Below are 26,153 nucleotides of genomic sequence, written 5' to 3' on the forward strand. Positions count from 1 at the left end.
TACTACGGCCTGTTAACTGCTATTCTCTTTGGATTAATCTGCCTGGCAGTCTCTGCTGATGGCTGTGGGTGACAGGATTAGGCATGTACAGAATCTTGGGACACGGAATGCTTTTTCCTCCCTAAAAGGGGAAACTTGAGAGCTGATGGGACTGCTGGAAAAGATCACTTCTTGACTGACAAGTGGCCGCCTGAACTTTTCAGTGGTGCTGCAATGGGTGGGTCTTTTTCTGGCCTCCCTGAGCATTTCGCCTTCTCCACCCTGCCACAGGCAATGCTTTTCTCTCTCTCCTTTCCCTTTATTATCTTTTCTATTACTCAGGGCGACCATCTTACCCAGAGACCACATGTTGAAACTCTTGGTTGGAGGTTGGATTAACAATGATGGGGGCAAGTTTGAGCCTTGCCAGTTTGATATTGGGTGTTAAGCACAGTGGTAATGTCTATGTTTTGTCACACATATTTTGTTCTGGCCAGATGGAAAAAGATAATTTTCCTTTGTGTTGCAGCTTGGCCCCCAGGGCTGTGATGCAGCCAGCCAGGTCTCAGGGAGAGGGAACCCAGAATCCTGGCATGCTGGCCAAAGGGTAAGAATTTCTTACCAGCCAGACTTCTGGTCTCTCTCTCTCTCTCTCTCTCTCTCTCTCTCTCTCTCTGTGTGTGTGTGTGTGTGTGTGCGCTCGCACGCAAACTGGATGAGGTTTCCTTCCAGTCAGTCATGTCCTTGGGAGCTTGACCTTGCAACCACGTGGCAGTACTTTCTCTTGGTCTCTGCCATCACAATGGCAGCCCGGGTTCGGGGTTGAATTCCCAGCTTAAGGGATCATCCTTTGTCTTCTGTTGTCTATGTATTTATATGTATTATGTGTGTGTAATATAAAAGAATTTTAATTAATTGCTTTAATAATAATAAGCTTAAATCAAATATTTTGTCACATAAGTAAAAAGTATAATGCCTTTTAGTTCATGTGACTTAAGTAATCTTTGGGAAATAAAAACAGTTTTAAAGATTACTGATAAAATAAAGACATTTGGTCTAAATTATGCAGGTCAGATATTAAGTTTGCTAAATGCCTTAAGGTCATAAACTGCTGCTTTGACTTTTTTTTTTTTTTGAGACAGAGCCTCGCTCTGTTGCCCAGGGTGGAGTGCAGTGGCGCGATCTCGATTCACTGCAAGCTCTGCCTCCTAGGTTCACGCCATTCTCCTGCCTCAGCCTCCCAAGTAGCTGGGACTACAGGCGCCAGCCACCATGCCCAGCTAATTTTTTGTATTTTTAGTAGAGACAGGGTTTCTTTCACCATGTCAGCCAGGATGGTCTTGATCTCCTGACCTTGTGATCCACCCGCCTTGGCCTCCCAAAGTGGTGGGATTACAGGCTTGAGCCACCACACCCAGCCCTTTGACTTTTGAAAATTGTTCAGTTTACCTACTTTGGCTACTTTGGAGCATTAGATTCTAGATTAGGCCAGGGACATGTGGAGTTAGCCACACCCCGTAGCTATGCTGGAAAAAGTCAGTCCTTATCTGCACTTCCGTGTGCTATCCTAGGCTGCACACCTAGTACATAATTAAAATCCCAAACTTACCAAGGTTTTCATCAAAAGTAAAAGAGTTAGCATTGTAACATATAATTAAGACTACTGAAAAAACAGTTCTACATGCAAAGTGTGTAAGAAAAGTGAAATGTGTTTTTGGTGAAAGATTATAAGAAGGTATGGGAATGTGGATTTTTCTTGCCCAAATTAAAGGATTAAAGAATTGTTTTCAGTTAGATAGAATAAAGCTGAAGGTTTAAGCAAGTTATGGAAAGTGTAAAAAACTAATCTTGTAAAAAAAGATTCTGTATGTGGACATTGGCTAAAACTAAAGGGGTATTATTCATTTTTTCCATAAGTTAGACATTGGAGTAAAAGCACAACAGGTTTTTCTTAGAGGAAAAACCTTCTCATGATCTGTGTGTTATTAATAATTATAATTGTTACATAAAATTATTGTGTACACAGAGGTAACCCAAATTTCCTAGTCAATCGTGGCTTTAATAGTGGCTGTCCTAAAAGATTTTGTTATCCACAGACAATAGTTTTCTTGTTTTAATCCTCTTTAAAAGGTGGTTTTATAATCAACAGTAGGACTTTGACAGATGTTCTAAAATGCAAGCTTCTGATAACTTTGGAAATTGTGACATTAGAATAGAAGAAAAAACTTTCAGAACTCTCACAGAGAGGTGAAATGTTCATGAATATCAAGAACAGGGGTTAACTAAATTAACCGAAACAATAGAAGACTAAAGTAATCTTTTTGACTTTGCTTAAAATGTTGCTGACCCTTTGTTTTGTTTTTCAGAGTCAAGGAAACTTTTGAGCTATTTACAGCTTGTAGCAATTATGTAAAGTATACTCCTCTGAACAAAATTTGGAGCATGTTTGTTTCTCTCTACCTGATTTCCCCAGAATCTGGAAACTATCTGTGAGTATTCTCAACTTTTAGCAATATAGTTATTTGCATAAGTGCAATAAGAATCTGTTTTCTTTTGTAACAGGACACAATTGGAGAAACTGGTTATTTTACCAAGGCTTTGACTGGAACAGCATGCTTTCCTTTAAGGAATCAAACTTGACTTGTAAAGCCAAGCAAATCCCTTTGGGGAATTGGCCTCATACTTGCCTACACAGTCCATGTACAGGGTTTCTAACCTGTCGTAAGAATGTCACTTTCTAGCAGGTCCAGGAGTCCCAAGTTATCTTGGGACCTCAAAAGGAGAGAAATTTACCCAACTCATAGGTATTTGAGGGTTCAAACTCATTGCAAGGCTTGGTTCTAAAAAGTCTTATCTGAGATTCCTTCTATGGAGCAGAGTTCCATCAAAGCGAAATTACAAAAGGCTTATGTGAAAAATAATTATTCTTGCTGCACTTTATACAAAAAATCAGGCCAAGTATAATAAAGCAAATCAGTGTTACTGTGATTTGTCTTTAGTAAAAAATGGGAAACTGGAGAGAGAAACTGTGTTTCAAGAATTATGCTACACTTGTTATTAAATTCTAGTCTCATCAGTTGCTTTTAAGTTAGTTGCTGCAATTTATTCCTGTGAACCAACCAGTGATCTCTAGCTGCTCGTCAGAAGAAACAAGAGGGATGAGTAATGTAAAAATCTGGATCAATATTCCAATTCTGGACATATTGGAATCATCTAGCAATGTCATATCAGCTTGGTTCCAACAGTTGCCCTTATAATTTGGAAAGCCTTATAATTTAGTTTACTTGAGATAATTTTTTCTTATTTTGCTTTACTCTTGTGGAATACATTGCTATGGCACTCTGTATAGGCATAAGGATAAGCTTACTCAATGTTTTCTTAAATTGAACACTTATTCATCTTCCAAATATTACTTTTTGTTGGAACTTAAGAGTCATGAATGTCCCTCACCATACTGATGCTTTCTGACTGAGCTCGTCTCTACCCTGAACACAAGATATTCTCATAGTTAGGTAGGAATACCATCACCCCTATTCAGCCTGAAGAAGTTACTAAAGATGGATTTTCATCCCTGTGCAGCCCTTAGGATTAAGGGTTCTCTTATAAAAGGGAGGGGGGAAATGTCAAGAGGCATGTGAACCAGAGCAACTCCATTTTAAATAGGAGCTGAGTAAAATGAGGCTGAGAGCCACTGAGCTGCATTTCCAGATGGTTAAAGCATTCTAAGTCACAGAATGAGATAGGAGGTTAGCACAAAGTACAGGTCGTAAAGACCTTAATGATAAAACAGCTTGCAGTAAAGAAGCTGGCTAAAACCCACCAAAACCAAGATGGTGATGAGAGTGACCTCTGGTCATCCTCACTGCTACACTCCCACCAGTGCCATGACAGTTTACAAATGCCATGGCAACATCTGGAAGTTGCCCTATATGGTCTAAAAAGGGGAGGCATGAATAATCCACTTTGTTTAGCATATCATCAACAAATAACCATAAAAATGGGCAACCAGCAGCCCTTGGGGCTGCTCTGTCTGTGGAGTAGCCATTCTTTTATTCCTTTACTTTCTTAATAATGTTGCTTCTGCTTTGCACCTTGGGCTTGCCCTGAATTCTTTCTTTCCTGAGATCCAAGAACCCTCTTTTGGGGTCCAGATCAGGACCCCTTTCTTGTAACACCTCTGGTCCCAAACATTTTTGATAAGAAATACTCAAACTGTATTAACTACAGTCCTCATGTTGTACATTTGCTCCCTAGACTTATTCATCCTACACATCTGCAACTTCATATCCTTTGACCTACATCTCCACATTTCCTCCCCAAACTCTTTATAACAACTGTTTTATTCTCTATGTCTGTGTATCAGACTTTTTTTTTTTTGATTCATCCAGGTTGTGGCAAATGAGAGGATCCCCTTCTTTTTTAAGGTTGAATAACATTTTATTTTATATGTGCCTGTGTTTCTTATCCATTCACATCCATGGGCACTTAGATTGTTTCCATATCTTGGCTATTGTGAATAATGCTGCAATGAACATAGAAAGAACATTTCTATGTGCATAGAAAAACCATGGAAGGCCATACAACAATTATATATATATGCAGTGATCGTCTCTGCTTGCTGAGATGACAGGTGAACATTTTTTCTTTTTGCTTGTTTTATTCCATTTGAAAAATTGTATTTTCTAACATTTCTACCAAATCTATATTAATTAATTCATTCATGTATTTATTTTTTAATAAATTAATTAGCATTTATTTATTAATAAAGAATGAATATATATATTTTATTGTACTTCTAGGGTATATATATTATAGTTCTAGGGTACATGTGCACAACGTGCAGGTTTGCTACATATGTATACATGTGCCATGTTGGTTTGCTGCACCCATTAATTCATCATTTACATTGGGTATTTCTCGTAATGCTATCCCTCCCCCAGGCCCCCACCCCGTGACAGGCCCCGGTGTGTGATGTTCCCCTCCCTGTATCCAGCTGTTCTCATTGTTCAATGCCTCCTATGAGTGAGAACATACAGTGTTTGATTTTCTGTCCTTGTGATAGTTTGCTGAGAATGATGGTTTCCAGCTTCATTCATGTCCCTTCAAAGGACATGAACTCATCCTTTTTTATGGCTGCATAGTATTCCATGGTGTATATGTGCCGCATTTTCTTAATCCAGTCTATCATTGGTGGACATTTGGGTTGGTTCCAAGTGTTTCCTATTGTGAATAGTGCCACAATAAACATACATGTGCATGTGTCTTTATAGTAGCAAGATTTATAATCCTTTGGGTATATACCCAGTAATGGGATTGCTGGGTCAAATGGTATTTCTGGTTCTATATCCTTGAGGAATTGCCACACTGTCTTCCACAATGGTTGAACTAATTTACATTCCCACCAAGAGTGTAAAAGCATTCCTATTTCTCCACATCCTCTCCAGCCTCTGTTGTTTCCTGACTTTTTAAATGACTGCCATTCTAACTGGAGTGAGATGGTATCTCATTGTGGTTTTGATTTGCATTTCTCTGATGACCAGTGATAATGAGCATTTTTTTCATATGTCTGTTGGCTCCATAAATGTCTTTTTTGAGAAGTGTCTGTTAATATCCTTTGCCCACTCTTTGCTGGGGTTGTTTGTTTTTTTCTTGAAAATTTATTTAAGTTCTTTGTAGATTCTGGATATGAGCCCTTTGTCAGATGGGTAGATTTTCTCCCATTCTGTAGGTTGCCTGTTCACTCTGATGGTAGTTTCTTTTGCTGTGCTGAAGCTTTTTAGTTTAATTAGATCCCATTTATCAATTTTGGCTTTTGTTGCCATTGCTTTTGGTGTTTTAGTCATGAAGTCCTTGCCCATGCCTATGTCCTGAATGGTATTACCTAGGCTTTCTTCTAGGGTTTTTATGGTTTCAGGTCTAACACTTAGGTCTTTAATCCATCTTGAATTAATTTTTGTATAAGGTGTCAAGAAGGGATCCAGTTTCAGCTTCCTACACATGGCTAGTCAGTTTTCCCAGCACCATTTATTAAATAGGGAATCCTTTCCCCATTTCTTGTTTTTGTCAGGTTTGTCAAAGATCAGATGGTTGTAGATGTGTAGTGTTAGTTCTGAGGCCTCTGTTCTGTTCCATTCGTCCATATATCTGTTTTGGTACCAGTACCATACTGTTTTGATTACTGTAGCCTTGTAGCATAGTTTGAAGTCAGGTAGCGTGATGCCTCCAGCTTTCTTCTTTTTGCTTAAGATTGTCTTGGCAATGTGGGCTCTTTTTTGGTTCCATATGAACTTTAAAGTAGTTTTTTTTCCAATTCTGTGAAGAAAGTCATTGGTAGCTTGATGAGGATGGCATTGAATCTATACATTACCTTGGGCAGTATGGCCATTTACACGATATCGATTCTTCCTACCCATGAGCATGGAATGTTAGTCCATTTGTTTGTGTCCTCTTTTATTTCGTTGAGCAGTGGTTTGTAGTTCTCCTTGAAAAGGTCCTTCACATCCCTTGTAAGTTGGATTCCTAGGTATTTTATTCTCTTTGTAGCAATTGTGAATGGGAGTTCACTCATGATTTGGCTTTCTGTTTGTCTGTCTGTTATTGGTGTATAGGAATGGTTGTGATTTTTGCACATTGATTTTGTATCCTGATACTTTGCTGAAGTTGCTTATCAGCTTAAGGAGATTTTGGGCTAAGATGAAGGGGTTTTCTAAATATACAATCATGTCATCTGCAAATAGGGACAGTTTGACTTCCTCTTTTCCTAATTGAATACACTTTATTTCTTTCTCTTGGCTGATTGCCCTGGCCAGAACTTCCAACACTGTGTTGAATAGGAGTGGTAAGAGAGGGCATCCCTGTCTTGTGCCAGTTTTCAAAGGGAATGCTTCCAGTTTGTGCCCATTCGGTATGATATTGGCTGTGGGTTTGTCATAAATAGCTCTTGTTATTTTGAGAAACGTTCCATCAATACCCAGTTGATTGAGAGTTTTTAGCCTGAAGGGCTGTTGAATTTTGTCGAAGGCCTTTTCTGCATCTATTGAGATAATCATGTGGTTTTTGTTGTTGGTTCTGTTTATGTGATGGATTAGGTTTATTGATTTGCGTATGTTAAACCAACCTTGCATCCCAGAGATGCAGTCAATTTGATTGTGGTGGATAAGGCTTTTGATGTGCTCCTGGATTTTATTTGCCAGTATTTTATTGAGGATTTTCGCATCAATGTTCATCAGGGATATTGGCCTAAAATTCTCTTTTTTTGTTGTGTGTCTGCCAGGCTTTGGTATCAGATGATGAGGGCCTCATAAAATGAGTTAGGGAGGATTCCCTCTTTTTCCATTAATTAGAATATTTTCAGGAGGAATGGTACCAGCTCCTGTTTGTACCTCTGGTAGAATTCATCTGTGAATCTTTCTGGTCCTGGACTTCTTTTACTTGGTAGGCTATTAATTATTGCCTCAATTTCACAGCCTGTTATTGGTCTATTCAGAGATTCCACTTCTTCCTGGTTTAGTGTTGAGAGGGTGTATGTGCCCAGGAATTCAGCCATTTTTCCTAGATTTTTCTGGTTTATCTGTGTAGAGGTGTTTATAGTATTCTCTGATGGTAGTTTGTATTTCTGTGGGATTGGTGGTGATATCCCCTTTATCATTTTTTATTGCATCTATTTGATTCTTCTCTGTTTTCTTCTTTATTAGTCTTGCTAGTGGTCTATCAATTGTGATGTTCTTTTCAAAAAACCCGCTCCAGGATTCATTGATTTTTTGAAGGGTTTTTTTATATCTCTATCTCCTTCAATTCTGCTCCAATATTAGTTATTTCTTACCTTCTGCTAGCTTTTGAATTTGTTTGCTTTTGCTTCTCTAGTTCCTCTAATTGTGTTGTTAGGGTGTTGATTCTAGCTCTTTCCTGCTTTCTCTTGTGGGCTTTTAGTGCTATAAATTTCCCTGTACACACTGCTTTAAATGTGTCCCAGAGATTCTGGTATGATGTGTCTTTGTTCTCATTGGCTTCAAAGAACGTATTTATTTGTGCCTTCCTTTTGTTATTTACCCAGTAGTCATTCAGGAGCAGGTTGCTCAGTTTCCATGTAGTTGTGCGGTTTTGAGTGAGTTTCTTTTTTCTTTTTTTTTTTTTTGAGGCGGAGTCTCACTCTATCACCCAGTCTGGAGTGCAGTGGCACGATCTTGGCTCACTGCAAACTCCGCCTCCCAGGTTCAAGCAATTCTCCTGCCTCAGCCTCCCGAGTAGCTGGGACTACAGGCACCCGCCACCGCACCTGGCTAATTTTTTGTATTTTTAGTAGAGACGGGGTTTAAATGTGTTAGCCAGGATGGTCTCGATCTCCTGACCTCGTGATCTGCCCGCCTCGGCCTCCCAAAGTGCTGAGATTACAGGCGTGAGCCACCGTGCCTGGCCTTGAGTGAGTTTCTGAATCCTGACTTCTAATTTGATTGCACTGTGGTCTGAGAGACAGTTTGTTGTGATTTCCGTTCTTTTACATTTGCTGAGGAGTGCTTTACTTCCAACTATGTGGTCAATTTTGGAATAAGTGCGATGTGGTGCTGAGAAGAATGTATATTCTGTTGATTTGGGGTGGAGAGTTCTGTAGATATCTATTAGGTCCGCTTGGTGCAGAGATGAGTTCAAGTCTTGGATATCCTTATTAACCTTCTGTCTCGTTGATCTGTCTAATGGGTGTTAAAGCCTCCCATTATTATTGTGTGGGAGTCTAAGTCTCTTTACAGGTCTCTAAGGACTTGCTTTATGAGCCTGGGTGCTCCTGTATTGGGTGCATATATATTTAGGATAGTTAGCTCTTCTTGTTGAATTGATCCCTTTACCATTATGTAATGGCCTTCTTTGTCTCTTTTGATCTTTGTTCGTTTAAAGTCTGTTTTATAAGAGACTAGGATTGCAACCCCTACTTTTTTTTGCTTCCCATTTGCTTGGTAGATCTTCCTCCATCCCTATATTTTGAGCTTATGTGTGTCTTTGCACGTGAGATGGGTCTCTTGAATACAGCACACTTATGGGTCTTGAGTCTTTATCCAATTTGCCAGTCTGTGTCTTTTAATTGGGGCATTTAGCCCATTTACATGTAAGGTTAATATTGTTATGTGTGAGTTTGATCCTGTCATTATGATGTTAGTTGGTTATTTTGCTCGTTAATTGATGTAGTTTCTTCACAGCATCGATGGTCTTTACAATTTGGCATGTTTTTGCAGTGGCTGATACTGGTTGTTCCTTTCCATGTTTAGTGCTTCCTTCAGGAGCTCTTGTATGGCAGGCCTGGTGGTGACAAAATCTCTCAGCATTTGCTTGTCTGTAAAGGATTTTATTTCTCCTTCACTTATGAAGCTTAGTTTGGCTGGATATGAAATTCTGGGTTGAAAATTATTTTCTTTCACAATGTTGAATGTTGGCCCCCACTCTTTTCTGGCTTGTAGAGTTTCTGCTGAGAGATCTGCTGTTAGTCTGATGGGCTTCCCTTTGTGGGTAACCCGACCTTTCTCTCTGGCTGCCCTTAACATTTTTGCCTTCATTTCAACTTTGGTGAATCTGACAATTATGTGTCTTGGAGTTGCTCTTCTTGAGGACTATCTTTGTGGTGCTCTCTGTATTTCCTAAATTTTGAGTGTTGGCCTGCCATGCTAGGTTGTGGAAGTTCTCCTGAACAATATCCTGAAGAGTGTTTTCTAACTTTGTTTCATTTTCCCCGTCACTTTCACGTACACCAGTCAAATGTAGATTTGGTCTCTTCACATAGTCCCATATTTCTTCGAGGCTTTGTTCATTTCTTTTTCCTGTTTTTCCTCTAAACTTCTCTTCTCACTTTATTTCATTAATTTGATCTTGAATCACTGATACCCTTTCTTCCACTTGATCGAATTGGCTGTTGAAGCTTGTGCATGCATCACATAGTTCTCGTGCCATGGTTTTCAGCTCCATCAGGTCATTTGTGGTCTTCTCTACACTGTTTATTTTAGTTAGCCATTCATCTAATGTTTTTTCAAGGTTTTTAGCTTCCTTGTGATGGGATAGAACATCCTCCTTTAGCTTGGAGAAGTTTGTTATTACCGATCTTCTGAAGCCTACTTCGGCCAACTTGTCAAACTCATTCTCCGTCCAGCTTTGTTCCATTGCTGGCGAGGAGTCGCCATCCTTTGGAGGAGAAGAGGTGCTCTGGTTTTTAGAATTTTCAGCTTTTCTGCTCCATTTTTTCCCCATCTTTGTGGTTTTATCTACCTTTGGTCTTTGATGTTGGTGACCTACAGATGGGGTTTTGGTGTGGATGTCCTTTCTGTTGATGTTGATGCTATTCCCCTCTGTTTATTAGTTTTCCTTTTAACAGTCAGGTCCCTCAGCTGCAGGTCTGTTGGAATTTGCTAGAGGTTCTTTCCAGACCCTGTTTGCCCAGGTATCACCAGTGGAGGCTGCAGAACAGCAAATATTGCAGAACAGCAAATATTGCTGCCTGATCCTTCCTCTGGAAGCTTCGTCCAAGAGGGGCCCCTGCTTGTATGAGGTGTCAGTCAGCCCCTACTAGGAGGTGTCTCCCAGTTAGGCTAAACGGGGGTCACGGACCCACTTGAGGAGGCAGTCTGTCTGTTCTCAGAGCTCAGATATCATGCTGGGAGAACCACTGCTCTCTTCAGAGCTGTCAGACAGGGACGTTTAAGTCTGCAGAAGTTTCTGCTGCCTTTTCTTCAGCTATGCTCTGCCCCCAGAGGTGGGGTCTATAGAGACAGCAAGCCTTGCTCCGCTGTGGTGGGCTCCACCCAGTTTGAGCTTCCTTGGCTGCTTTGTTTATCTATTCAAGCCTCAGAAATGGCGGACACCCCTTCCGCTGCTGGGTTGCTGCCTGGCAAGTCAATCTCAGACTGCTGCACTAGCAGCGAGCAAGGTTCTGTGGGCATGGGACCTGCCGATCCAGGCGTGGGATACAATCTCCTGGTTTGCTGTTTGCTAAGACCTTTGGAAAAGTGCAGTATTTGAGTGGGAGTGTCCTGTTTTTCCATGTACAGTCTGTCACGGTTTCCCTTGGCCTGACGAGGGAAATTCCCAGACCCCTTGCACTTCCTGAGTGAGGCAACACCCCGCCCTGCTTCGCCTCACCCTCCGTGGGCTGTACCCACTCTCCAACCAGTCCCAGTGAGATGAACCAGGTACCTCAGTTGGAAATGCAGAAATCACCTGTCTTCTGCTTTGTTCACGCTGGGAGCTGCAGAAGGGAGCTGTTCCTATTTGGCCCTCTTTGAACGGACCGTGACAGAGATCAAGAAATAATATTTTTTAAAAGACCCTCTTCTGTTCTTGAAAATGCTTACAATACAATACTCAATTTAAAAAGTAGGCTAAAAACAATCTAAAATCACCAATGCTAAATTAAAAAAGAGAAGGAAGAGGGACTAGAGCTAGAGAAAGGAAATAAAAATAAAAAAGGAAGAAAAATCTCAACAGTGGCCCATTTGGGGGTGGTAGAATTTCTTTTACAATATCTGTTCTGAAGATTCTACAGTGAGTATGTGTTACTTTTATTTATTTTTTGAGACAGGGTCTCACTCTGTTACCCAGGTTGGAGCACAGTGGCATGATCACAGCTCAGTGGAGTCTTGACCTCCCCAGGCTCAGCGCACATGTCTTTATGAGGTGGTGATTTCATTTTCTTTGGGTATATATCCAGAAGTGGGATTACTGTGTCATATGAAACAGTAAAGTTCTACTTTTAATTTTGTTAGGAACCTCCATACTGTTTTCTATAATGGCGCACCAAACTACCTTCCCTCCAACAGTGTACAAAGATTTCCTTTTCTCCATACCCTTGCCAACACTTGTTATCTCTTGACTTTTGATAATGGCTGTCCTAAGAGCTGTGAGGTGATAGCTCATTGCAGTATGGATTTGCATTACCCTGACAGTTAATAATGTTGAGCACCTTTTCACATATTTGTGGCCATTTTTATGTATTCTTTGGAGAAATGTCTACTAATACTTTCTCAAAATCACTGACCTAGCTTATATAATTGATTCTCAGGAATTGAGCTAGGAGAGGTCTGATTATATTAGTTCTTCACAATAAAAAACCAATGATGATTCATAACAAGTTTTAGAATTAAGTGTATGTGGCAAGATATGTAGTGCTACCCAATTTTTGTTATTTTTTAGGTTTGATAGTAATGCAGTGGTATTGTTTAAGAAGGAGGTTCTTGCCTTTTAGAGATTCTTGCTGAAATATTTATAGATGATATGATATCAAGGACCTGCTGCAAAATAATTCCAGGTGATGGTGGGCATAAAATAATCTAACAAGACAGGCCTGAATTGATCATTGAAGTTGGTATATGGGAGTTCATTATACCATTGTCTACTTTTACATGTGTTTAAAATTTCCAGTAATAAAAAAAATTTTAAGGGAGAAATAAAATTAAGGATATCAGTCAGGGTTTAGTTTCATTTAACAGAGATCTGTTTATGCTAAGGAAAACAGATTTAATACAGGGAATTCAGTGCCTAAAAATTTGTTAAAATTACTGGCAGTGCAGGCTCTAGGCTGGGCCTCTGGGAATAATTAACATAACACATTCAACTGGCTTGCTAAGGTTAAATGCTATCTGTGCCTCCTTCAGGAAGTCTGGAAATCAGGAAGCCATTATCTCAAGTGCATGCTAGAGGAACACATCACTTGAGCCAAATCTGATGATCAAGAATCATAGCCACAACTGTTGGCTCCAGGGCTACCTGCTGCTGCAGCACCTGCTAGAATGGTACCAGTAAAGTGGATGCCTTGCTCTGGCCACCACCACTCTCCCATTGGTGGAATCTAAATTATATCTAGAAACCTAGCTGCAAGGGAGTGTGGGAAATGTAGTTTTCAACTTTCTATCCTTTATAGAACTGGACTAAAAAGAGGTGGGAACAAATATTGAGTGGACCAATCCACCACAAAGTGTTAGCAATTAGGCTGCCAGTACTGTCCTCGGTACAAGGAAAGTCTTCTCTCTCCCCCAATCTAATATTACCTATTGTTAGACACAGTTCAGGTCCTATCTCTTTATTAAATTAAGATTTACCTGATCTCTCCTGGCCTCATTGATTTCTCCACCGTTCTACTTTCCTTTCTTCTTTCCTTCCTTGCTTCCTTCCCTCCTTCATGCATGTATGCACTGTGTAGGTATGTGTGTCTCTGAACCAGACTTATTCTTCATTCTGCCATGTAGTTTAGTCTATATCATGTAAATGTTTTGAGGTACAGTGTCATTTTAGATGGGTTGGTCTTGCTTGGTTAAATAGGCTCTAAGTGACTTAAGGCCAGATAAGTTTCTTTGTGTATCCTCTCCTTTGATCTATAACGCCATGCAGTATAAATAGCAAGATTATGTATTTTACATTGGTACTATTAATAAATTGTACCAATAAGCATAACAAGAAATTGATGCCTTCCTTAAGTACCTCACAAGGTTGTTGTAAGGATCAGAAATGTTCTGTGCTAAATAAATTGTAATTCATAACCTATTATAAATGTTGACAGATAGTAATTACGGTTGTGTTAACACCAAGATCTTCACATGATGACCCTAGTCTGCCTTTTAATTAATCATGTAGCCTGATGATTATTTCTATTTTTCAGTGAAACTATAGTTCTTTGTTTCTTGAACTCAATCTGCACTTCCTGACTCTGTGCCGTTGACCATGTTCTCCCTCCACTGAGAAGTCTCAGCTCAGGCACCATCTCCATCTGTCAGTCTTCTCTCCACCAAGCAGTCTGAATGTCCAGCAATAACCAGTTAGATGTCAATTTCTGGCAGAGTTAACCAAGTATCAACAGTAATGGTGTAGACCTGTGCTTACTGACATAACTCAGGATAGGAAATGATATCTTGTTACATGAAAAAAATGTTTTAAAAACTCAATGTTTGGTATAATTTCCATTTTTGTAAATGTGTATATATTTTTTATTTGTGCTCATTCTTTCATTTGACAGATATTTATTGAGTGTCTACTGTGTGCCAGGCACTATATCTATGTGCATAGAAAAACCCTGGAAGGCCATACAACAATATATATAGAGTGATCGTCTCTGCTTGCTGAGATAACAGGTGAACTTTTTTCTTTTTGCTCATTTTATTCCATTTGAAAAATTGTATTTTCTAACTTTTCTACCAAACCTATATTAGTTAATTAATTCATTCATTTATTCATTTATTTTTTAATAAATTAGTATTTATTAATAAATAACTAATTTTTTTTAGAATAATCACTTCTGTTCTTCAAAATGCTTACAATATGATACTCAATGAAAAAAGTAGGCTAAAAACAATCTAAAATCACGAATGCTAAACTTAAAAAAGAGAAGGAAGAGGAGCTAGAGCTAGAGAAAGGAAAGGAAAAGAGAAAAGGAAGAAAAATCTTAATAGTGGCCCATTTGGGGGTGGTAGAATTTCTTTTACAATATCTGTTCTAAAGATTCTACAGTGAGTATGTGTTGCTTTTATTTATTTTTTGAGACAGGGTCTCACTCTGTTGCCCAGGTTGGAGCACAGTGGCATGATCACATTTCAGTGGAGCTTTGACCTCCCTAGGCTCAGATGATCTCCCACCACAGCCTCTCAAGTAGCTGGGACCACAGGCACGTGCTACACACCCAGTTAATGTTTTGTTTTGATTTTTTTGTTGTTGTTTTGTTTTTTTGTTGTTGTTTGTTTTTTGTAGAGACGGGGTTTTGCCATGTTGTCTCAAATTCTTGGGCTTAAGTGATCTGCCTGCCTGGGCATCCCAAAGTGTTGAGATTACAAATATGAGCCACCATGCCCAGCCATTGTATTACTTTTAGAATTAGGAAAAAAAGAGGCTGAGGCAGGAGAATGGCGTGAACCCGGGAGGTGGAGCTTGCGGTGAGCCGAGATCGCGCCACTGCACTCCAGCCTGGGCGACAAAGCAAGACTCTGTCTCAAAAAAAAAAAAAAAAAGAATTAGGAAAAAAAATTTCAAGGTCCAATCCAAATGTGACTTTTCTATGAAGCTGCCTGAGATCCCTGCATTTAACATTTTTCAAGCTTTTTCAATCCCTTCATCACTTAGTGCTCAATAAATATATGATAAGTTGAATTGATACTATTTTTGCAAGTGTGGCCTTGGTGATAGGTGTCATTAATTTTGTTAATTTTTCTCTTCAATTTCCATTTTGATTTTCAAGAACAAGTTAGGTTTCAGAGAGGTTATTTAATAATAATAAAAAATTATTCTTTGTGATTAATTTGTACTAGTATTTGCATAATATTGACCTAATTTTAGTGACCAGGACTTCATCTGTTGTTTTCATCCTTTTGCCTTCTTCTCTGTTTCTTACTAGTTTTACACACGTGCACGCGTGTGTGATATGCATACACACACTCACATATATATACATACATATGTATTTTTAATATGAAAATTTAAACAGTAGACTCGGGATCTATTATTAGTCAATCCTTTCTTACCGCAGAAAATTTTTGTCTGGTGCCCTATTTCCTTCCATTTTGTAGAGAGAAAAGTCTCCTTAACCCAGATTGGAAATGCCATCCACTGAATTAACTTTCTATCAGCCCTGTAATATCACTTCAGTAGCCTGGGATGTAGTCACACAAGAGGGAGTCAGTGTGGCAAGACTTTTAGATATTACCCAGTCTAGCCCATTTGGACAGCTTGCATCAAAGAGGGCCAAGGGGTAAGAGTGGGGTTCAACCATTTTAATTCATTTCAGCTTTTGCAACATAAGGCAGATGGTAAAACATCACCACTGCATGAAGGTACCAGAAACAATCAGAAATGGGCCAGTCTCTAGCACCACCACTGTGGTTAGAGGAATCAGCCTCAGACCAGGAGTCATGAGGTCAAATCTCCCTGTCCTGGCTCTCCTCCTTCTTGAGGAGGTGCCTTGCCCTGAAGACAAGACAAGGTTCCTAGAATCTGAGATGTTATAAACGTGTATATTATGGCACATTACAGGATCCTGAAACCAGGGAAGTTTTATTCTAGATAGGAGACTGTGTGAATGAAAAGAATAACGTGTGGCCTGGCTGTGGAAAGAGGAAAAGAGGGGGATACCTGGAAAAGTTATCATTCTAAGGCACTTTCTGTGGGTCTTCAAAATAATAGAAATTACTAAGATGCTTCTTGAAATATTACTTAGTTGGGCGCATTGGGGTTTGACCCTTAACTAGGCTATAGCCATCTTACGGAATTTAGGATCAGACGAAATTCACAACATTGTCCAAGGGGATTTGCTAATGACATTTTTTTTTAAAAAAACCCAGCTCATTGACATTCTGCTTCATTCCATAGTCCCCATCACTTTGCTGAGAGTATCACGGTGAGGCTCCCCATGCATTATACGCCTTGCTTTTGAAGTTGCATTTGCCTCTGTGGCCATCTGCTTTTTAGACAAGATTGGGCACATTCAGGGTGGCATGGCCATAGACAAGCCATCTGCTTTTTAATTCGTGAGGCTGCTGTGCCCCCAAAATTCTTTTTCTCCCTCCCTACTTACTATGGGTGATCCCTCAGAAACTTAAACCACAGTCATCCATATGGGAGAAAATGTGAACTCTGGAAGTTTTTCATTTCTGATGAGTAATATAGTAGCAGTTGGATTAAACCAAATCCTTTGAGTATGAGTTTTTAATTCCCTAATTCCCTGACATAAAGTGATTTCATTGAAGAGATTGATTTAATCTCTTGCAGTTGTTGGATACACTACTTGCAAAATTTCAAAACATAAATTTGTTGTTTACTGGTTGACTACCAGGGTTGGGTGCTTGATCCCAGGATTTGCATTTTTCTTTAAGCTGGGATTGCTAAACCGAAGGTGCTTTTGTGTCTGTGCAGTCTGTACCAGCTATGTGTGTGCTCTGCGATCTGACACATTAAAATAACTGAATCACTTTCATTTTAAAAGCACTGCTTCAGGCCGGGTGCGGTGGCTCACGCCTGTAATTTGAACACTTTGGGAGGCTGAGGAGGGCAGATCACTTGAGGTCAGTAGTTCGAGACCAGCCTGACCAACATGGAGAAACCTGTCTCTACTAAAAATACAAAAATTTGCCGGGCGTGGTGGCGCATGCCTGTAATCACAGCTACTTGGGAGGCTGAGGCAGGAGAATCGCTTGAACCAGGGAAGCAGAGGTTGCAGTGAGCCGAGACTGTGCCATTGCACTCCAGCCTGGGCAACAAGAGCGAAACTCCATCTCAAAGAACAACAACAACACTGCTTCATATCATAAAAGGGGATCTCTGTTACCTACGGCTAACATGATATTCTTATAAACCTGATCAGTAAGATTACGGGGCATGATTCACTGTATAGTTAAAAATGGAAGGAAATCTATAAAAGGCATAAAATTTAGATACACCTCCATAACTTGATAGACAAAGATTGCTTTAATGCATCTAGTAGCAACATGTAAAATTGTATAATCAGTAAATTAACTACTTGTTTATTTGTGGTAATTTATTTTTAATCAGCGTTTCATATGTTTAGTTATTTTTTTATTTTGCTATATTTTAGGGGTGTCAAGCTTCCATTTTGGTATCTACTTCTAAATACACTCAGAACAGGAGAAATTTGGACTAATTTTCAAACTACAGATACTTTCTAATCATGATGCATTTCAAAAGTGGACTCGAATTAACTGAGTTGCAAAACATGACAGTGCCCGAGGATGATAACATTAGCAATGACTCCAATGATTTCACCGAAGTAGAAAATGGTCAGATAAATAGGTGAGTATTTTTCCACTAACACTTCTATCCAGTGAAAGAAATGGCTTGTGGCTCACACCTGTAATCCCATCACTTTGGGAGGCCGAGGTGGGTGGATCATTTGAGGTCAGGAATTCGAGACCAGCCTGACCAACATGGTGAAACCCACCAACATGGTGAAACCCCGTCTCTACTAAAAATACAAAAAATTAGCCAGGCATGGTGGTGCATGCCTGTAGTCCCAGCTACTTGGGAGGCTGAGGCAGGAGAATCTCTTGAACCTGAGAGGCGGAGGTTGCAGTGAGCCGAGATCATGCCACTGCACTACAGCCTGGATGACAGAGTGAAACTCTGTCTCAGAAAAAAAAAAAAAAAAAAAAGTAAAGAAAAAGAAATGGCTTTAAAAATTATTCTGGTTTTTAGTTATTCTGTTGAATTATTCATTACTAAAGTTATGTTCCATTTGAAGATGCAATTTGAATTTCTTATGTGACATCTGTTGGGCATAGTCTGCAATAGCAGATGAAGCAAATAGGAAAGTAATTTATTCATCTTTTAAAATCTTTCAATTGAGACTAATAAAAATGTATGAATACATTGAACCCCAACCAAGCTCTGTGTTATGAATTAAGCAGACTACTGGAATTTCACTGCATCCCATATCCAAATGTGTACTACAGTCATCTGTACATATTTTAATCAAGAAATGGTCAAAGTTGCATTTGCTAATGAATCTGTGTTAAACTACAAGTGTGTCATCCTTATAAGCGTCACTTGTAGTATGGATTTTAAATAATAATAATGGTTGAGCCCAAATGACTCTGTGAGGAACTATAATAGAGACATAGTACATAAAAGAAAAAGAGAAGGAAAGCAATCACAACTGAGGAGAGAAGCAATGGGGAAGAAGTAGAGGGTCAGGGTAGGAAGAGTGCTGGCCTGGAAGCTCCCAGCCACTAGCTGTGTCCTCAGGCAAGTCCTTCCAACCCTTGGGTCTTTATTGCTTACATCGCAAGAGTAGAACCACATGTCTTTTTAAAAAAATGATTTGGGGCATTCTTAGACCCACTGATTGTCTAGGTGGCTTAGCAGGAAGCCTCCAGCTTGGGAGTTAGCGGCACAGCCTCCTGAAAGATTAGGAGAAGAGAGTGACATATGCAGGACTGTTAGAACACCTACAATGTTATACTTTGGGAGGGTCAAAAGGAAACTGGGATGGAAGAGGATAAGAACATTATGTCAACTAACCAGGCATCTTTGTAGAAATCATTTCTGATAGTCTACATTCTGATAAAGTATGTGATTAAAAGCCCAGCATAGGATTTAGCTACCATCATTTATTAATGCAGATGTTCTCCTTTTTTCCTCCTTTAAATGTTCTTAAGAGGTTAAGTCCCCAACTCAGACACTTTTCCTCATTATTATCCAAGTACGGTCAACAGTGCTAGGTGATGTTTCTTACTATGGGACTCAAGTATACTTACTTCTTTCATCTTTTTTGAGTAATTCTTAATAATAATACCCATTTCTTGAGTGCCAGGTATTTTACATATGCTACCACATATCCTTAATAACTGCCATGCACAAGTATCCTTCTGCAAGTGAGAAAAATGTAAAATTTCCGTTTACAAATAAGGAAACTAAGGTTCAGAGGAAGAAAATAACTTATCCAAGGGTACACACAGGTCTGTCTAAAATTTGTGTATTTTTACTCTACCCTCCTCCCTCTGGTTATAATGCTTGGGCATTGGTAAAAAGCTAGTCTTTAATAGCTCTATTAAATGCTACCAGGGCCGTTTTATGTGCTGTACTCCTGGACAGTTCAGTAGTCCCTGCTGACCTCCACTGAACAGTGGAAGGAATTCTCACCACAAGTAGGACATTGTGGTTTTATAAAATTATCAAAGCAATCCAAACCTCAAGGGCCTTAAAGGTGGGAGTCATTTATAATAGTCAGTTTAGAATCTGAACTTGATTTTTAAAAGTGTCACTTACTAAAAATGTCAAGTTTTTAGATGATTACCACTTGCAGTAGATGGGAGAAACATCTATTCTCACCCGCAACTTAGGCACCTTGCCTGGATGAGCTCACTTCCCTATAGGCTCCAACCAGGGCAAGCGTTGGTACAGAGGGAGGTCTGTTGGCTTTTGGTTCCCGTATTGCAAATGCAGTGTGATGAGTTTTTGTTTGTTTGTTTTTCTTTATTTCCCCTCCTTCTCTGACTCAGTTCATGACTCTTGCTTCATTTCTGGCTCTAACACAATTAAAAACAACATGTTATAGCATGAAGCTAATAAAGAAAAAGACCCTTGCCAATTTTATTGAAGCTCCCTACTGGGTTATCTGGCTTACTGTATTGGCATATTTTAGTAGTCCATGATTCCTGCAAAAACTACACCTAAATACCCCTCATTCTTCCTGCGGCTTTCTCAAATTTGTGGGAGGAAGGTAGGTCCAATTATATGAAGCTAAGAAAACCACTTCTCCCCAAACAGTGAACTTTTAGGAAGCTGGAGAAAATGTTGAAAACAAACATTGATGGTGTGTTACTTGGCATCTAGCTGATAGCTCTGCCTGGAAACTTCGCAATTGGATACAATAAGAACCTTTTATTCTTTTAAGTTTGGTTGAAAATAAAAGTGGAGTCATTTGAGCATTCAGACATCTGCCGTTATTCCAGTTCAGTTGTTTTATTTCATGCCCAAATTTTGGGGTTGTAGTCATAGAAACCTATACCTGGAATGGCAATACCTTTTAAAATATCCATTAGACCAGTGCTGCCAACTGGTGTTTTAATGTGTGTATGAGACACTTGGAAACCTTGTTAAATGCAGATTCTGCTTCTGTAAGTCTGGGGTGGGGCCTGCAATTCTGATTCCTAGCAAATTCCCAGGTGACGCCCGCAACTGCTGATCCGTGAACCAAACTTTGAGTAGAAAGCTCTAGACTGTTCCTCTAAATGTGAACTTCTTGTGAAAAGGGACTGTCTTAATCATCTTTATATTCCTTCTGCCTGTCCTAGTGTCTAGGCAGGGTGGACTGCCTATCCCAGTGTCTAGGTAATGTCTACAGGGTGGACATTACAAATTATGTGTTGACTGAGAGAGAGAGTAAAGTACATGGCTTTGGATTTAGACTTGCATTGAATCCTGGCTCTATCATAGATCTTACTGATCTTGTGCTCTGAGCCTCAATCCCATCCCTTTAAGATGGGGATAATAATAATACCTTTCCTCATGGGATTGTTGGGGAATGTTTAATGCACTATTATCTGTAGGTTAAGAACGTAGGCTCTGCACTTAGCCTGCTTATATTCAAATCCTGCCACAACAGGTTAGTTAGCCCATTTATGCCTAGTGTTCCATTATTGGAACGCTAAGCTTGTGGGACTTATTTATATCCTACTGCTCAAGGTCATTGCCAAGGTCTAATTTTTCACACACAAAAATTTGCAACCTCTGGCATAAATGGGTTAATAGTAATGTAACTTAGGTCAAGTTACTTAATTTTTCCAAACTGGGGCTAAAAATAATACCAACCACACATAATTATTGTGAAAATAAATGAGGAAATCCATGTAAAGTACTTGGCACAGTGTCTGGCAATAGTAAGCCTCTTAGTGTGAGAAAAGTCTATTGGTAAAAATGCAGTCCCCTTTCTTTGGCAAGCACTTCTTTCTTCTTCACCTCAAGAAGCAATGACATTGCTCTAGGTTTCGGATGATTGCTGGTTATTGCCACCTTAAATTTGGTGAAACATTAGTAGATTATTCTAGGTGTACCCAGACAAATATGCATGTATTTTAATATTTATCTGCTATTGTCCTTTCTGTACACTTATTGCTATTATGACCCAGGAACTATTTAACAAAATTTGAGATTTTTTCATTAAGATTTGTTTTTAAAAGAATTCGAGGCAACTCTTGTCACTACACCCTGAATCCACTTGTCTTTATATATCTTTTGGAGTTTGTGGGCGAAATTTTTATCACTTGAGAGGACCTTTGAAAAGTTATCCCTCTTCTTCTATGTTTTCTATACCTTAGGGAAGAAGATTCCGTAACTTCTTTCTGTATTCAGTTTTCATGTCAGAAAATTCTTCTCTTGCTTTTATTTCTCTTGTTACAATTAAAGTCTTTTTTTCCTATTTTCAGTGGAATTTGTCCATCAAATAAGGCTTTGCTTACCTCTCAGTCTTCTCTTCTCTTTAGATTCCTGTTTCTTCAATTCTCCCTTTTCATGTTTTCCAATATCTTTGTTACTTGCTTCTTCCCTTTCATTTTATTCTCCTTTTTAATACAATGTTAGCATTTCAGAGAAAGGAGTAGGAAAGGTCATTTAAGTTCAACCACTCATCTCTTTTATGTTATGAATTCTCAGAGGAAACAGTATAATCTAGTAAGAACCTGATTAAAATAGGAAGATTATCTTTCTGTTGTACAACTCATCCTTAATTAGATTGTTACTGTTGATTTGTTTCTGGTTTTAAATAATAGCTTTCTGTTGCTTGCCTTTCTTCACAATGTACCTCATTATAACAGCTTACATCATTTTTTAAGGCTTTGTCTGTTCAGGGTCACCCAATCACCCATTGCAGAGTTTGTTTTGTTTTGTTTTGTTTTGTTTGTTCACAGAGCAATTGGCTACCTAATGGTTAATTAAATTCTGTTTTATGGGTACAGACACACCCAGTGAGAACTCTTTTTTTAATAATATTTTATCATCCTGAGATAACATGTCAAAGGCACCTTCTTCCATAGCATATTTAAAGTCAATAAAGAGAAATATAACATCAACTATATTGCCAGAGGTCGTGCTTTTTAACAAGCAAGTGCATCTTTTAAATGGTGAGATAGCAGAAACTTGTGATATGCTGCTTGACCTAGTTATTTTGAATGGAATTTTCCATTACAAAAAGTTAGTTAGTTTTATATATTTTTTAAATGTATAGAAATACAAAGCAAACACTTTGGGAGGCCGAGGCCGGCGGATCACGAGGTCAGGAGATCGATACCAACCTGGCTAACACGGTGAAACCCCGTCTCTACTAAAAATACAAAAAATTAGCCGGGTGCGGTGGCGGGCGCCTGTACCCCCAGCTACCTGGGGAGGCTGAGGCAGGAGAATGGCGTGAACCCAGGAGGCGGAGCTTGCAGTGAGACGAGATAGCGCCACCGCAGTCCGGCCTGGGCGAAAGAGAGAGACTCCGACTCAAAAAAAAAAAAAAGAAAAAAAAGAAAGAAAAAAAGAAATACAAAGCAAAGATGTAAAGACTTAAAGAGAAGAAAAAGTTGAAACACCATAAAGAGAATAGGGACGCTTTAAGTACTTCATTCTTATTGAGCTAAATTTCCCTCCAGCTTAAGCTTCTCCCTAATTTCTAAAGAGAAGATGCATATTCAGCTTATGGAGAGCTCCTCTGAGTTGCTAATGTGTGGTTAGGTACATATTAGAAGGAGCTGAGAGACAGCACTGGACCACCACAATTCAAGATGAGTTCAGTGTTGACAGAGTGTGGTACAGATAAAGTAATAAGTAGGTCACAGTCCAAAAATTCCAAACCAGAGTGTGGAAGACTTGTGGATGATGAGGGTTTTGAACTGACAGGGAAAGATTGGCTGAGAGGAAGAAAGAGGACCTCCTCAAGGGAAAGTGAATTCCTACTGCCTTCTTGTTTTTCATTCTCTGCTCTCAGAATGCACTGGTTCTATCTCAGCCCCCAGCACCTCAGGAGGAGCAGGGGGAGCTAAGATTGGAACATTGAGGCAAAATCAAATTAAGTAGTACCTGGAATTGCAGAGTGAGGAATTTGTGCTTGAAGCTTATTCAGTGGGTGAGGCAGTGAAGATTTTTGGGAAAACCTATTAAGTCTTGTTGCAGAAAGTAGACTGAAAGAGACAGAATCAAGGAGACACTCCACAAATAATGTGTTTTAATGTGCTATTTAACGGTTACTCATTAAAATAGCTCTGTCAGTATCATTATTCTCATCATGCAGAAGTTCTGCAGGAAACAGCTGGCAGTCATACAGGGACTTATTCTTTATCTGCTTCAACTGTACAATGTTTGACCTGGCTGAATGCCCCCTCATGTCACAGTGCCTGGATCTCTTTCTTCTCTGCTCACCTATGCTTTGCTACCAACCCAGGGGAGTGTTACCAGGCCTGGAATTTAGATCTTCCATAACAGGCAGTTTATTGGTGTTTTGCTTGGTTTGTTTGAAAATATTTGCTTTTCTATTAATTTAAATATAATGGAAATTCTCTGGAAAACAAGTCCCTCCACAAGAAAGGCAAAGGAAAACTGCTGGATAGACTTAGTAGACTTGAGTTGGTTATGAAAATTAGCCAGATTAGGTCAAGCACAGTGGCTCACACCTGTAATCCCAGTACTTTGGGAAAGCGAGGTTGGAAGAATCACTTGAGCCAAGGAGTTCGAGACCAGCCTGGGCAACATAGCAAGACTCCATCCCTACACAATTTTTTTTAAAAGATAAGCTGGGCGTGGTGGTGTGTGCCCGTAGTCCCAGCTACTTGGGAGGCTCTGGCAGGAGGATTACTTGAGCCTAGGAGCTCCAGGTTACGGTGAGCTATGATCGTGTCACTGCACTCCAGCTTGGGCAGCAAAGCAAGAACTTGTCTCTAAAATAATAATAATAATAATAAAATTAGCTTGATGAAATACATTTGGCTGCCCGTATCCTTGGGTTCTGCAACTGCAGATTTAACTCAGGAATGAAAATATTTGAGAAAACAAACACAAATTGACAATACAACAATTTAAAAAATGCAAATTTAAAAATATAGTATAACAACTATTTACCTAGCATTTGTATTAGGTATTATAAGTAGTCTAGAGATGACTTAAAGTATACAGGAGGATATGCATAGGTTATATGCAAATTCTATAACTATTTTATGTTAGGGACTTGAGCATCCTCGGATTTTAGTATCTCAGAAGAGAGAGGGGTATCCTAGAACCAATCCCCTACAAATACCAAGGGGCACTGTACAGTCTTTTGAGAACAACACTTAAATATTTTGACTCAATTTCATTTTGGAAAGTCCAGTCCCCACGTTTCTTAGGGCGGCCTGTGTGAAAGGGAAGGCTGCTTTCCCCTGCCATTCTGCAGCCAGATCTGTAAACCTTAGTTCTGTGGAAAGATTCAAAACATTAAAGACAAAAGAAAAGCCAAACCAGTTATTAGCAGCAATGCTATATACAACCACCAGAGTTTGCCTGCAAATATATTGCTTTTATTATGTCAATCTCTTGCTAAGAACATTCTATATTATTTCTTAGGCTTTTGTCTTTTAGTTTCCTCTGGCTAATCTCAGTCTGTGCTGGTTTTTTCCTTCTCTGGACTCCTTACCTCATCTTAATCTGCACAGCCTGACGTTCCTATAGTGGTGTTACCTGGTAGGGTCTCTCCTTGGCCGAATGTCAGCTCCTGTGTTTCAAGAGACCAAGGTTTTTCTTCCACATCCTTTTGATCCCCAGCAGGTCCTAGCCAAAAGCAGTGTCCGCAGATTGTATAGCTTATACCAAGTGATGATCCCAGAGTAAGTTTGTAGTAAGTGTATTGCCTAACTTTGGTTATTTTGTTTGAAATAACACAAACTTGGAGAAATAATGCCTGAAAGAACCAGATCCCTTGGATAAAGATGAAAAACGTCAATGAATAAAATCAACATCAATGATACATATGTTTCATTTAAAAATGTTTTATTGTGAAATATAGCATCATTGAAAAAAGTGTATGAGGCCGGGTGCAGTGGCTCATGCCTGTAATCCCAACACTTTGGCCAGGAGTTCAAGACCAGCCTGGCTGGCATAGCAAAACCACGTCTCTACTAAAAATACAAAAATTAGCTGGGCGTGGTGGTGCATACCTGTAATCCCAGCTACTTTGGAGGCTGAGGCACTAGAATCACTTGAGCCTGGGAAGTGGAGATTGTACAACTGCACTGCAGCCTGGGTGACTGAGTGAGACTCTGTCTCAGAAAAAAGTATATTAAAATCTAATGTACAGTTTAAATAGGCATGCATCATTGCTTCATTAAACTAGTCCAGTTCAAGTGGTTTTATATTTATTAATGCAAAATTCACTGTCATTTGTTCTAATCATGATCAGGTAATTGAATTTCCGGACTAGAAGAGCCAAAAAGCATCCTTAACATATCTTACTAATATATGCAGCAGATTGCCTATGCATGGACTTTTAATTTCATTTAATTTTTTATTTTTATAGATTTAGGAGGTACAAGTCCAGTTGTGTTACACAAATATAGTACATAGTGGTGAAGTTTGGGCTTTTAAAATAGTAAACGTTGTACCCATTGGATAGTGTTTCATCCCTTGCCCCCTCCCACCTTCCCCTTCTTTGGAGTCTCCAGTGTCTATTATTTCACTCTCTATGTCCACGTGGACCCGTTGTT

General features: G+C 39.4%; 1 protein-coding gene across 19 annotated transcripts in view; it reads left to right on the top strand.

Annotated features, from left to right (window-relative positions):
- SLC38A1 (solute carrier family 38 member 1) overlaps positions 1-26,153 on the top strand; it is an 87,123-nt gene that overhangs the window by 12,792 nt on the left and 48,178 nt on the right. For 8 of the 19 annotated variants that reach the window (XM_055357383.2, XM_055357376.2, XM_019038835.4 and 5 more), the window contains exons 2-3: positions 13,961-14,075; positions 17,522-17,736. In XM_055357383.2, the coding sequence (XP_055213358.1) occupies positions 17,615-17,736 (122 nt within the window). In that variant the 5' untranslated portion in view covers positions 13,961-14,075; positions 17,522-17,614. Of the gene's footprint in view, positions 1-508; positions 587-2,345; positions 2,469-11,533; positions 11,629-13,960; positions 14,076-17,521; positions 17,737-26,153 lie in introns of all 19 variants that reach the window. The other 11 variants (XM_055357377.2, XM_055357375.2, XM_055357381.2 and 8 more) reach the window with 5 other exon arrangements.

The sequence above is a fragment of the Gorilla gorilla genome, chromosome 10 (genome assembly GCF_029281585.2).
Source record: "Gorilla gorilla gorilla isolate KB3781 chromosome 10, NHGRI_mGorGor1-v2.1_pri, whole genome shotgun sequence".
Classification (NCBI taxonomy): Eukaryota; Metazoa; Chordata; class Mammalia; order Primates; family Hominidae; genus Gorilla; species Gorilla gorilla.